The sequence below is a fragment of the Heterodontus francisci genome, chromosome 34 (assembly GCF_036365525.1).
Source record: "Heterodontus francisci isolate sHetFra1 chromosome 34, sHetFra1.hap1, whole genome shotgun sequence".
NCBI classification, from domain to species: domain Eukaryota; kingdom Metazoa; phylum Chordata; class Chondrichthyes; order Heterodontiformes; family Heterodontidae; genus Heterodontus; species Heterodontus francisci.
Window position 1 is genome coordinate 33,124,555 of NC_090404.1, and position 14,608 is coordinate 33,139,162.

At 41.7% G+C, this 14,608-nt stretch overlaps 1 protein-coding gene across 1 annotated transcript; it reads right to left on the reverse strand.

The window, feature by feature from the left end:
• Positions 1-206: 206 nt before the first annotated feature.
• On the reverse strand, positions 207-8,160 carry LOC137348808 (probable G-protein coupled receptor 139). Its single transcript, XM_068014052.1, has 3 exons — positions 8,091-8,160; positions 2,379-3,285; positions 207-591 (listed from the first exon to the last, which is right to left on the reverse strand). The coding sequence occupies exons 1-3, from the start codon at positions 8,158-8,160 to the stop codon at positions 207-209; spliced, it is 1,362 nt and encodes a 453-aa protein (XP_067870153.1).
• Positions 8,161-14,608: the final 6,448 nt, after the last annotated feature.

A 14,608-nucleotide genomic window follows, 5' to 3' on the forward strand; every position in this document is an offset into this window, starting at 1 on the left:
ACGGAAAGGCCCATCGATTTCTACACCTTTATGCCCCTTCTACTTCTCTGCTGGAAAGTATACTGTATTCCACATGGGGATACTGATGCTAAAATCATCACATTGTACAAAAACAAAGGCGACAGAGGAGACTGCAACAACTACAAGGGCATCTCACTCCTTCACATCATGGGGAAGGCCTTTGCTAGGGTCATACTTAAATGGCTCTATTCATTGCAGACATAGTATTCCCGGAAGAACAATGCAGTTTCTGTGCTGGCAGATCTACTGTGGATATAATCTTCTCCATACACCAATTCCAAGAGAAGTGTAGGGAACAGAGTATACCCCTTCATCTTACTTTCATAGATCTTACTGAGGCATTCGAAACTGTCAGCAGAGCAGGGCTCTACAAGATTTTTGGGGGAAAATGCTGGCCACCAAAGCTCCTCAGTCTCATCCGCTCCTTCCATGACAACATGCACTACATAGTACAGTTTAATGGCTTCACTTCTTAAATTTTCAAAGTGAAGAATGGAGTGAAACAGGGTTGTGCCCGAGCCCCCACTCTGTTTGGCACTTTCTTCTCCATGCTCCTGACCTTCGCCTTCCCTGCAGATATGGAAAAAGTCTACTTGCACACAAGGTCAAACAGCAAGCTTTAAGTTCCATCAAGGCTGAAAGTGAAGGGAAAATAAACACATCACATCCTCATCAGAGAACTCCTGTACGCTGATGATGCTGCGCTAATCGCTCACATAAAGACTCAGCTCAAAGACTCATGCATTGTCTCTCCCTTGCCTGTAACTTGTTTTCCTGACTATAAGCATCAAAAATCTGTGTTTATGGGACAAGGTGTTACATCTCCAACCATGATCACACTAAATACAACCCACCAGAAGTGGTTAGCAAATTTCTTGGGTCACAATATCATAGAACTAATACACCTATACACAAATAGGGAAACGCTACCACCTTTGACTGACTTGTGAAATGTTCTTTGGATAACAACAAGCTGGAACGTAGGACCAAGCTAATGATTTATCAGACCTGTGTTCTCAGCACCTTGCTGAATGGCTGTGAAACATGGGCGATTACAGCTACCAGGAAAAGAAGCTCAATCATTTCCAATTTCACTGTCTGCGGTACATTATAGATATATCCTGGCAAGACAAAATAACAAATGCAGCAGTCCTTTCAAAGGCAGAGTTCCCAAATGCATTAGTTTCAGTGGATTGGACACATCGACAGGTTGCAAGACGGTTCGATTCCCAAGGACCTTCTTAATGATGAGATAGATGGAGCCAGAAGACCAGTTTGGCGCTCATTTCTCCACTTCAGGGATACTTGCAAGCATGATATGAAGGCCCGAAATTTCGACTATCGCACCTGGGAGTCCCTGGCTGGCGACATAGGGAAATGGAGACACATCCTGCGGGCTTGCGTGAACTACCATGATCACAAGTGGCTGCAGCTGTTTGGCAACGGATGCCAACACTGAAAACAACGACTCACAGCCTCACTTTGCAGGTTCACGTGCAGCACTTGTGGCAGAATCTGTCTCTCAAGGATTGGCCTTGACAGCCATCAGTAAAGCTGCACCAAGAGAAGACACCCCACCTAAATGGATTGTTTGTTCCGTGTCCATCATCTTTTGTCGATGGCAGGATGCCAACCCAAGCCTTTAAAAAGTGAACACTTCTGTTAGATTAATTTAATTTTGTTTGATGGTACTGAGATGTCTTCATAATTGGTCAGTTAAAAGAGCAGAATGTGGATTAGATGGTGTTAGATGGTCCTTTTTCTCTAGCAATTCCTCTGTTTCTATGTTTATAGACACAGGAGTGTGCCTGTGGTGCTGTGCCCAGTGAGAGGAGAGCAGTTCATAGGGACAGTGCCTAATCCCATTTCAGAGCATACCTTCCGAAGAAGGGTCACTGACCCGAAACGTTAACTCTGCTTCTCTTTCCACAGATGCTGCCAGACCTGCTGAATGATTCCAGCATTTCTTATTTTAATTTCAGAGCATACCTTACTCATAAGACCCATGCCATACCCTACAGAAATATTGATGTCCTTTCATTAAAAATGTTAAAATATATATTCAATAACAGAACCGAAGTCGGACTGTGTGTCTGCAACATGAATGCAGATATACTTCAGGGGCCTCAGGGCTGTGATAAAGTACCGGGTCAGACTCAGCACGAGGAATAGAACTGAAAACTAACTTAACACAGGTTACAACACTGAATTGTGCGCCGATTCTGTGCTTCTTATACATTCCAAAATTCAACAGTTGGTAAGGATCTCATTGCGAGGGAAGCCCGCGAAGGACAAGAAAAAGAAGAAAAAATGATTGAATATCGTGTGAAATTCATGATGGATTTCATTATTTTCACCATTTAAACAATTTAACAATTAGGCTCAGTGGATATTTCACCCCATTCTTTAACTCATCTCTGAATTTACTTTGGGTTCCTGCATAAATAAACGGGTTGATGCAGGAACTCAAAAGCTGAAGCATAATTCCGCTTTCATCCAGAATAAAATTTGATTCATTGAAATTGGATCCGGAGAAATAACTAAAGCTCGCAATTCGGACGTAGAGGAAAGTAATTAGAAGTAACAAATATAACAGGATGAAACTGCCCGAGATACAGAAGAGTAAAACGATGGATTTTCTCCGCTTTTCCATCTCTGGGTCACTCTGATTCTCTCCATTGCTTTGGGCTCGGAATCTCCTGCGCGCTTTACTGGTAATTAGAATATGTCTGACAGTCAGAGCATTGAGTAGTAAAATTACAATGAATGGGAGACAAGGGGTTAAAATGTGGTGAATCCAGTCATATGTGGTCCATGCTGGTGATGTATAAAATATTAATTTGATACTGCAGATCCAGGGTATATTGTTAATTATGTACAAAGGTTCATATATAAAATAGAGGAAGGTATTTTTTGAGCAGCTCAGTACACAGACCGTTCCGATAACACGAGCCGCCATCTTCTCATTGCAATATTTTATTTTCGACTTCTGGCAACAAATAGCCATAAATCGATCAAAGGTGAAAGCGACCGTTAACCAAACAGAACTGTCTATGGATGCATAGTTCAGGGCAACACGGAGACTACATACTGGTGTGATGTTCAGGACACTGAACGGGAAATAAATACTAGCAATCCTGTTTAATATCACAGCGGTGATAATGACCAGGAGATCCGTTACCGCCATGGACACCATGTAGTAAGTGATACATCTGGAGAGACCACATCTTCCTCGGGACAGGATCACAATCACTGCCAAGTTAGCTGCAACAGAGAGAGAGAGACTGAGAGAAAGAATAAAAGAGCATGGGCATGAGCAAGGGATAACAGAAAGGTTACTGGTGAGACTTCAAATAAAATCAACCGTTTTATCGTATTCTATCCAGGATTTACAGCTTTGGCCATGCGATCTTCATTGTAAACTACTGCTTAGCCTAAATACACTTGTTTCTGCATTTAAAATTAATCATCCACATTAAACATAAGACAGGACAAAGAAATTGGGATGTAAAATAATACAATGAAATATAACGGAGAACAAGAAGGCATCAGAAACACATCGAAACCAACATGGGAACATGAAACAGACAAGAAAAACAACATCACTAATATATTAAAGAAAATATTGAACAAGATAGATAAAACAAAGTACACAATAAAAGTAGAAACTAACAGGAAATCTGCAAACTGGCACTGAAAACGGATTATATCCCACTGAGGACCTAAATCACCCTCATCTAATGAATTAGGAACATAGGAACATCGGAACAGAAGTAGGCCATTTGATACGTCGAGCCTATTTCGGTATTCAACTCGATCATGGCTGATCTTCTACCTCAACGCCATTTTTCAGCACTATCTCCACATTCCTTGATATCTTGAATATCTAGAAATCTATCGATCTCCGTCTTGAACACACTCAATGACTGAACATCAACAGTCCTCTGAGGTAGAGGAGTCCAAAGTTTCACCACCCTCTGAATGAGGAAATTCCTACTCATTTCAGTTCAAATGGCCTCCCCCTAATTCGGAGACTGCACTCCCTGGTTCTAGACCCCGCAACCAGCGTAAACGTTCTTCCTGCATCTTCCTTGTCAAGTCCTGTAGGAATTTTGCATGCTTCAAAGAAATCACCATTCATTCTTCTAAACTCCAGAGAATACAGGCCCAGTCGTCTCAATCCCTCCTCATAGGACAATCCCACCATCCCAGGAATCAGTTTGGTGAACCTTCATTGCTCTCCCTCTAGGGAAAGTAGGTATAGGTAAGGAACTGTAAAATGATTTACTGTTTAAAAAAATCGACCTTCAACTTGCTCCTCAAGCAGAGAGATGTGAGCAGTTAATAAGCGTTTTCTGAATTTGTGGAGGGGATGTTGCAAGGACACAGTAATAACTTCAACCACTAGTCATTTGGGCACTTAGCTGTCGATCTGAACCACCAGAATTGACATGTTATGAAGTTTCATTTGAAGAAAGGTCCCTCCTACAATGCAGCACTTCCTCAGCATTGATGAACCCAATCCTATGGTGGATCTTGAAATTGAAACATTTTGACTCAGATGCGAGTGATGACGTTAGTTATGAGGACTCACATAACTTGGAGAAAATTGAGCACAGGAAAAGTCCCGGATATTGCCAAGGGCTTTTAGCAGAAGGAAAATCAGGACTCAACAGCAGTCACTGTAGAATTGTCAGTAGCAGCTAATGTGTCACAGGAGAAGCACTGAGATTTAAAGACTGGAAAGCAGAAACACTGCTCTGTGAGTTTCGGCTAAGTACTGATGCATTCATAAAACGGCCACTTGTTATATTGCTCGCATTTCTGTCGCCAACTGGATGCCTAAAATGTACCTTCAATAAAGTTAATCATAAATAAAAGTCGAAAAATTTTAATAGTGGAATAATTTCCATCAGCCATTCATTTGTGAAAATCTGGCAACCACTGTCAATGTCAATAACATGATAGAACTCCATATACATCATGATAACACTCATTCACATTTAAAGTATCAATAGCACAATAGAACTATATGTACATCACCGTAACAGTGTAATAATTCACCCACAGTAACTGTGTCAATAACATAACAGAACAACACAACAAAAACGAAAGACTTAAAATAGTTTTGTTGCTAGAAATCTGAAATAACAACAGAATGTGCTGGAAATATTCAGCTGGTCAGGCAGCATGCGTGGAGAGAAAAACATAGGCAATGTTTCAAGTCTGTGCTGTTCCGTATTTCCACCCGTACTGATTCTACTTCATGATCTTCTGAGGCCAGATCGCTTCTTATTAATGCCCTTGTGCCATCCTTTACAATTAGGGCTACTCCTCCTCCTTTGGCATTCTGTCTGTCTCTCCGAAATATTTTGTACCCTGGGATATTAATTTCCCAACCATGTTCTCTTTGTAACCGTATCTCGGTATTGGCAATTAGATCTATAAGCATTTATGTCTATTCAGGCCATTGTTTCATCTATCTTATTACAGATGCTTCGTGTATTCAGATCCAAGAACTTTAATTTAATTTTGTGTACCTCTATTATTTGCCAATGTGCAATTTTTGGGAAATTCTTTGTCCCTTCCTGTACCATTCTGTTGGGAGTTAAATGTATCACTATCCTGCTCCGATGTCCTGACCTCTCCCTTTGGGTATCTAAATTTCCCTTTAGCCAAACTCTCCTCGCCACCTCCCCGTTAGTTTAAAGCCCTGTCCACAGCCCTGGACACTGGATCCAGCCCCGTTCAAGTGAAGCCCATGTCAAAAGAATAACTGCCTCTTCCTTGAGTCCGGATGCGAGTGCCTCAAGAATCACAACCCCTTTTTCCCATATCATTCTTTGAGCCACGTGGTTAGTTCTGTAATATGATGACCTTGTGCCAATTTGCGCGTGGTTCAGGTAACATAGAAAAAACATCGAAACATAGAAATTAGCAGCAGGAGTAGGCCATTCGGCCCTTCGGGCCTGCTCCACCATTCAAAAAAGATCATGGCTGATTGTCTAATTCAGTACACTCTTCCCACTTTCTTCCCATATTGCTTGATCCCTTTGGCTTTAAGAAATGTATCTCTTTCCTAATATCTATCTCAAAGTGCAACAATCTGGAGATGATTACTTTTGATGTTCTGCATTTTAGAATGGACCCTAACTCATCGAATTTTCTAAACAGAACATCATTTCTGGTTCTACCAATATCATTGGTCCCCACATGGACCACGACAACTGGATCCACCCCCTCCCACTCCAGGTTCCTCTCCAGCTGCAAGGAGATGTCCTGGACCTTAGCACCGGGCAGGCAAAACAGCCATCAGAGCTCCCGGCCATGGCTACAGAGAGCAGTATCTATCCCCCTGAATATGCTGTCTCCTATCACTACCACATTTCTCTTCATTCGCCCCACTGGAATGGCATCTTTCACCATTGTGCCATCGTCAGTCTGCTCATCCACCTTGCTGTCCTTCTCTTCGTCCACACAAGTAGCAAGGACCTCATACTTGTTCGACAAGGTCAGAGGCTGAGGCGCCTCCATCACTACACGTTGATTCCCCCTACCTTCCCCACTCACAGTCACACCCTCCTTTCCTTGACCATTGGCCATCTCTAGTGGCCTCCCTGCTCTAAGGATTGTGACTGCCTTCTGGAACAAAGTGTTCAGGTAACTCTCCCCCTCCTTGATGCTCCGCAATATCTTCAACTCTGTCTCCAGCTCACCAATTCTGAGCTGAATTTGTGCAAGCTGCTGACATTTACTGCAGACATGGCTGCCCGGGATTGCACTGTATTACACAGATTCCCACATGCTGCAGTTGTGGCACACCATCAGCCTCTGTGCAACCTTATTTTTTAATTAGTCAATTAGTTAATAATTCAAGCTGAAGTAATGGGAAGTTGCACTCACCTACATTGGAGTCAAAGGGAGAAGACTCATCTACTGCTGGAGATTGCAAAAGATAGGAAAAGGCACCCCTCTTTTCCCCTCTGCACTAAATTAATACGTCCACCAAATTTCCAAATTCACCCTGGCAAATGTCTCTTCACTTTGTCCCCTCACTGCGTACAGCTAGGAAACTGATCTGTTTTATATTAGGGTTATAATGACTCACTAGCTAGCTTAGTTTTCTTCTACAACACCGATTAAACCTAAATATTTCCAACTGATTGACTGATAACTGCCACTTCTGGCTGTTTCTTGTTTAACAAGGCTATTTACCTAACCCACAAATATAAAGCCTGACTCTTAATCTAAAATCAAACAGGAAAAAACTTACCAGCTGCTCCAAATTTACTAGTTCACTCTGGCAAATGTCTCACTCGGGCAACTGTTTCCTCTCAAATGCGTCCCCTCTCCCATAGTAACTGTGTCAATAATGCAATAGAACTACACTTACACTGTGTAAACAATATGATAATTCACCCACAATAACACTGTCAATAACACAATAGAACTTCATTTACACTGTGATAGTGATGATAATTCACCCACAGTAGCACTGACAGTAATCCAATACAACTAAAGTTACACTGTGAAACTGTGAATGAGTTGGAGGGACTAAATTATACAATTATAGAGGAGAAATTATACCTTCAAAGTGAAAAGTATGGATTCAAACGGGGAAAAAAATTCCAGAAACCTGAGGCAACCATACCAGTAAAAAGAGAAATGAAAGAAAAATGCAGCAGATGCTGGGAATCTGAAATAATAACAAAAAGTGTTGAAAATACACAGCAGGTCGGTTAGAATTTATGGACAGAGAGGCAGAGTTAACGTTTCAGTTCTGTGTCCTTTCATAAGACAGCATTAAAAGGCGAGAAATTATATCAGTAAATTGAAGAAATTATATTGTTACAATGTTGAATAAAGACTGCTAAAGTGTAAAACGAAACTATAATATAGAAGACATTATATTAAATAGTGGGAAGGAAGCTTCCTATTAAATGGGAGAAATTATTCCATTAAAGGGTAAAAAGAATGTCAGTACCGTGGAGAAGAGCTATTGCTAAATGAAAGCAATGATACAGCTCACCAATATTTCTCATAACTTCTAGCAAACTACAATATTTTACCTGGAACCCCGATAACAGCAAGGATTGGATAGTAAATGGCAAATACCAGACCTTTTGGTGCAACGTGCATTTCGATCAGAGACTCTGAGCACGATCCACAATATAGTCAAATATTGTCACATTTATACCTGAAATCAGGCTCCAGGGATATAATTAGGTGGTTTGATCTATTGCATCAATCACACTAATTGAAACAAACAGATTCGTGCAGCTGCTGCCAGGATCATGTTTATGATTTGATGGAATAGAATTTTTATAAAGAGCACTGCTACGTCTCTAAAATGAAATAACCAGAGACTATAATATGGTCCCTGCTATATTTCTTAATAAAGGATATCAAAAAGCTTACTACCATGTTGAGATGGTGAAAGTGCACCCTGTACACGAAGAATCTCCTGTTTGAACCCCTTCATGCTGAGTTAAGTGCCCTCACCACAAGATATAACTGATCGGGGATATTTTGGTGCTGAAGGAAAATGCAGTCAAGTTCTCACTCCCAATCATAATTCAGCTTCAGTCCATGCGATCACTGGTCACAGACATCTGACTCAAAATCCCTCTGAGAATGTAGACCGACTTCAGTGCAGCTGACTGTGCATTCCTTGTGCTGATGTCGAGGACAGCACGAATACTTTCAGTGTGCATAGGTGCAGTTGATCATGTTTCCATTTTGTGCAGAAATGAACATGTTCAGCACGATTGTCTTCAGTACGGTTACCTTCAGTGGGTGCAGGCCCAGTTGAGCAGAGCTACACTTAGCTTGGACTGATCCAGGTCGGGGAGTTATATGCATTGTGTAGAGGTCCAGTTCAGCACGGTTACAGTCAGTGTAGTCTGATACAGTTCAGCATGATTACTTTCGGTGCACAGGACAAGTTCTGCACGGTGACATTCAGATCAACTGGTACACTTACCATGGATACATTTATTGTCCTGTTCAGCATGGTTACATTCAAAGTGCACAGCTTCTGTTCAGCATGGTTACTCTCAGTGTGGACTGGAACAGTTCAATGCAGTAACTATCAATGTTGATAACTCTCAATGCCTTTGGATAAAGGAGAATCCTAAAAGATTCTGTAAGTATATTACGAGTAACAGGGTAGCTAGGAAGAGAGTAGGTCTCCTGAAGGATCAGTGTGGCAATCTATGCATGGAGCCACGGGTAATGGGCGAGGTCTTAAATGAATACTTCTCATCTGTAATTACCGTGGAGAAGGTCATGGAAGCTAGTGAGTTCAAGGGATGGAACAGCGATACCCTGGAGCATATCAACATTACAAAGCAGGATGTGTTGGAGGTTTTAAAGTGCATTAAGATGGATAAATCCCCAGGGCCTGACCAGGTGTATCCCAGGTTGCTATGGGAAGCAAGGCAGGAGATTGTTGGGGCCCTGACAGAGATTTTTATATCATCGTTAGCCACGGGTGAGGTACTGGAAGACTGGAGGATAGCTAATGTTGTGCCTTTATTTAAGAAGGGCAGCAGGGATAAGCCAGGGAACTATAGGCCGGTGAGCCTTACATCAGTGGTGGAAATGTTACTGGAAGAGATTCTGAGAGACAGGATTTATATGCATTTGGAAAGGCATGGTCTGATTAGGGGTAGACAGCATGGCTCTGTGTATGGGAAATCATGTCTCACGAATTTGAGTTTTTCGAGGAGGTTACCAAGAGGATTGACGATTGCAGGGCGATGGACGTTGTCTACATGGACTTTAGCAAGGCCTTTGACAAGGTCCTGCATGGGTAGGCTGGTCTTGAAGTTTCGAACACATGGGATCCAGGATGAGCTAGCCAATTGGTTGTAAAATTGGCTTGGTGATAGGAGGCAGAGGGTGGTAGTGGAGGGTTGCTTTTCAGATTGGAGGTCTGTGACCAGTGGTGTGCCGCAGGGATCTGTGCTGGGCCCTCTGTTGTTGTCATATATATTAATGACTTGGATGTGAATGTAGGGGGCATGATTAGTAAGTTTTCAGATGACACCAAAATTGGTGGTATAGTGGACAGTAAAGAAGGTTGTCTAAGGTTACAACATGATATAGATCAACTGGGAAAGTGGGCAAGGGATTGGCAAATGGAATTTAATGCAGCCAAGTGCGAAGTGATGCATTTTGGGAAGTTAAACCAAGGCAGGACATATACAGTGAATGGCAGGGCCCTGGGGATTGTTCTTGAGCAGCGAGACCTTGGGGTGCAAGTACATAGTTCCCTGAATGTGGCAACACAGGTAGACAGGGTGGTGAAGAAGGCGTATGGCACACTTGCCTTCATGGGCCGAGGCACTGAGTACAAGAGTTGGGACGTCATGCTACAGTTGTACATAACATTGGTTAGACCGCATTTGGAGTACTGTGAGCAGTTCTGGTCGCCGCACTATAGGAAAGATGTGATTAGGCTAGAAAGGGTGCAGAAAAGATTCACAAGGATGTTGCCTGGATTGGAGGGCTTGAGTTATAAAGAGAGATTGGATAGGCTGGGTCTGTTTTCCCTGGAGCGACAGAGGCTGAGAGTGGTCATGATAGAGGTATATAAAATTATGAGAGGCATAGGTAGGGTAGAAAGCCAGAGTCTGTTTCCCATGGTAGCGGTGACTAAAACTAGAGGGCATAGATTTAAGGTGAGAGGGAGGAGGTTTAAAGTGGATCAAAGGGGTAAATTTTTCACACAAAGAATAGTGGGTATCTGGAATGAGCTGCCAGAGGAGGTGGTGGAGGCACGAACAGTAGCAACATTTAAGAGGCATCTGGACAGGTAATTGAATGAGTAAGTCATAGAGGGTTATGGAATTAATGTAGGCTGGTGTGATTAGTATAGCTAGGCATTATGGTCGGCATGGACGCGGTGGGCCAAAGGGCCTGTTTCTATGCTGTACGACTCTATGAATCTATGACTCTATGATGGGTCCAGCCCGTTTAGATTCCACGTGCACAGGTCCCGTTGTGCAGGCTAACTTTCAATGTGGAAATGCTCAGATCAACAAGATTTCATTTATTAGCCTGGGGTGCATGCTGCGCATGTTCGTTAGGGTACTAACTTATGAGAAGAGGTTTGTATTCGTGACTACAGAAGATTAAGGGGAATTTATGATTTGTTCCCATAGACAGACAGATAGTTATTTCCTCAGTTGGGGTGTCCAGGTGTCTTAAAGTTAAAGAAAGCCGTTCATGGATAAAGTGGGGAAGCATTTACTCACACAGATGGTATGGTAAAGCTGGAACTCGCTGCATCAAAATGCTGTTGAGACTAGATCAATTAGAAGTGTAAAAACTCACATTCGGCAAGAGTATTAAGGAGTATAAACCGAGGTGATGAGTGGAGTTAAAACACACATCCACCATGATTTAATTGAATAGCGGAGCAGGCTTGAGGGGCATAATCGGGGCCTACACTGTTCCTATGTGCCTAATCTGTCCATCAGCTCTGAAGTAAACAGTGAACTCCAACAAGTGCAATATTGTGTAAGCTGCAAAAACCGTACTCATCTGTTTAAAGGAAGTCCCAACATTAAACCACATAGCCCCCAGATAATGTGAGTGGAAGAGGCAGACGGCAGGCTTCTGGTCATCTCAAAACTCAACAGATTATTAACAAAGCGTAGACATGGCTATTGGAATGACATGGAGTTCGTATTTTTTATTGCATTGACATTTTTGGGCCGTATTTAATAGCGAAATCAATGAGCTACTTGGTTCGAGAATTGTACAACTTGATGGTGAAATTACTCAAATGTTTTAATTATTTACTGGTTAGACTAAATAATAAACACTTTGACAACTGGTAGATTTATTTATTCGGCAATGTACTTGTGATTGGTTTTAAGCAATGAACTTTCTGAAGTTAAATTATAATTCAGTATGTTATTGATCATTCCGAATAATGAAATAAGTGACAGGATTCATTAATGATCCATTTCCCAGAAGCATACATCCTAGCCTCCAGATTTAATCAGTTCGTTTTTCTGTCACTGCTCTCCATCTGCTTTAGGGTTATCTCTCACTTCCCTCCTTATCCCTTTGGTTCATCTCTCACTCCACCCATCCGTTCAGTTTATCTCTCACTGCTCTTCCCAGGCCTGATGTTCCTGTTTTTTTCCGCTGCAAACTTTTAACCCCGTTCGTTCTGATTCATTTGCTCAATGTTCTGATGTTCCGACACATCTCGTTGCCAATAAAGCTTTAAAATTCACACAGACGTTTCTGTCCATTTGCTTGTCACTGTCCTGTACAATTCCAAATCCAACGCTTCACTCCAACATTTTTTGCGGATTCCTCTTTTAGCTTCAAGGACCATTCCTACCGACCAGATCACCAGCTCACATTCACTCAATCATCTATTTGAAAGCCCAAATCCGAATGCAGTCCCAACTTTTACCTTTCCTGACTCTCACTGTTTTTCCATTTGCTGTTTGCCCTATGACCATGGATGTTCTTTGAAGAGTCCTTCCACTTAATTCTGTGTACTTATTTTAATCTGTATAATCTCAATTTAAATGGTATAACTTTCCATTCAAGAGTTATCGGCTTGAAGACCCAATCAGGACTTTAGTCTACAGTTCCAGTTGACACGTAGAAACATTGAGGGAGTGCTGCAGTGCGGAAAATGTGGTTTTTACAAGAGATGGTCAACAGATTAGGTAGTTGGGATGGAAATTAATAAGTGCCGTCAGATCACCTGGTAAGTCGGGCAATATTTTTGCCTAGACAAATGCTGTCACTTCAGGACCAACTGGTTCATGGTCTCCCTGCTGTTTTATGGAGCTGGCCCATGAAGATCAACATATTACTTCTTCTGGGAGCGTATTCTATACTTTCTCCTCTTTATTTCTCTGGCAGTTAATTTAGTGTAAGTTGTGATTCTGTCCTGAGGAAGGTGTGGACTTTCCATATCTATCACTCAGTTCCTGGTTTCCATGCAATGACAGGTCTCCTGGTCATTATCATCGTCATGATAGCGTCCTGGCGATTACTCACGTGTGCAATCTCAGGATTAGGTTAATTATGCATCCAGAAATACGACTATTTGATTAACAGCCACTATCACATCTGATCGATTTGTAGTCATCTGATATCAAAAGTTGAAAAGAAAATATTGCACAGAGAAAACGGTGGCCCTGGTTACACGAAAGACTTGTCTGTACTTTGGGCTGTTTAATTAACATCTCATGGTGTTTAATGTATGAAGCGTTCTACATAACTGACACTATCAAGTGGAATTGCAGACCTGAAATTTATCCGTTTTACTTCATCAATGATGACAGCTTTCTCATGGAATTAACTTATTTTAACCCCATTCTTTCTGATTCGTATTCTCAATTCACTGACCTTCAGACTCACTCTCACTGGCAATAAAGCACGGAGCAGATTCAGCCCCCCACCCCCACTCCAGAGTAATGGGCAGAGTTAGAGTGACACAATGATGGAGATCCAGACTCTTTGTCATCTCGGGCTGTTTCATCCTGATGTGGATGATATCCATCTGCAGCAACCTTTATTTGATTCTGTTCGTCTTTATATATTGTAGGAGATTTGAAATGGAGTAGAAGTTTTCCACAGCTTCAGGACTTGAATCAATTGACTGTTGTGGACATTACTCACCACACGACCACAAGTGAGAACGTCACGTGTGAGCTGGTGGGAGTAATTATTCGGATGGAGCCTGACAGCTACTGGTGTGATGAACACGATGATGCATCAATTCGTATGCTGGTGTTGTTTCAATTCATTGTATTGGTAATACTAATTTATTGTGGACGGCATGTCTGGAAACAAGGACTATAGGAAATCGTGAACTCAATAACAACATACCCAAATAACCATAAGGAATCGTATTGTATGATTTCACTGAATATTCATGTTGAATTGTGTAACATGAGCTCCTTAAAGAATAAATCTGATTCTGTGGTTGTTACAACTGATGTACCAAGAGAAGGCACCCTGCCTAAATGGATTGTTTTCTGCGTGTCCATCGTGTTTCATCGATGGAAGGATGCCAACCAATAAACACAACTGATAGCTGGAAAGATCAGTTTTTCCTGGTGGCAGCTCACACTAATTGACATCAATAACTAACCCTGCTCAGTCACTGTCATGCGCAAAAATGTAAATAATTGATCCCACAACAGCTGATATTCAGATAAACGAAGCTCTCAGGGGGACGAGAATCGGCAATGGGCCAACGTATAGCTGAAGAGTGTTCTCTGGAAGGAAGGTGATCTGTTGATAACATATATATTTATTAAACTCAATAATATATAGAATATATATGTAGATATCACTGTAATCTAATTAACTGGCTTGTTGCTAGTGCATCTACAAAATCTCTGAATTATAAATTGCAAATGCAATTTACTTTATTTAGCATAATTGAATCTTCCAGCAGAGAAGGAAATAATTTGCCCTGTCGTGCATGTGTCGGCTCTTTAACTGAGCTATTCAATTCAGCCCCAAAACCCAACTTTTTTCCCCGATAACCCTGAAAATTAGTTCTCTTCCAGCGCACATCCCGTTGCTTTTGAAAGTT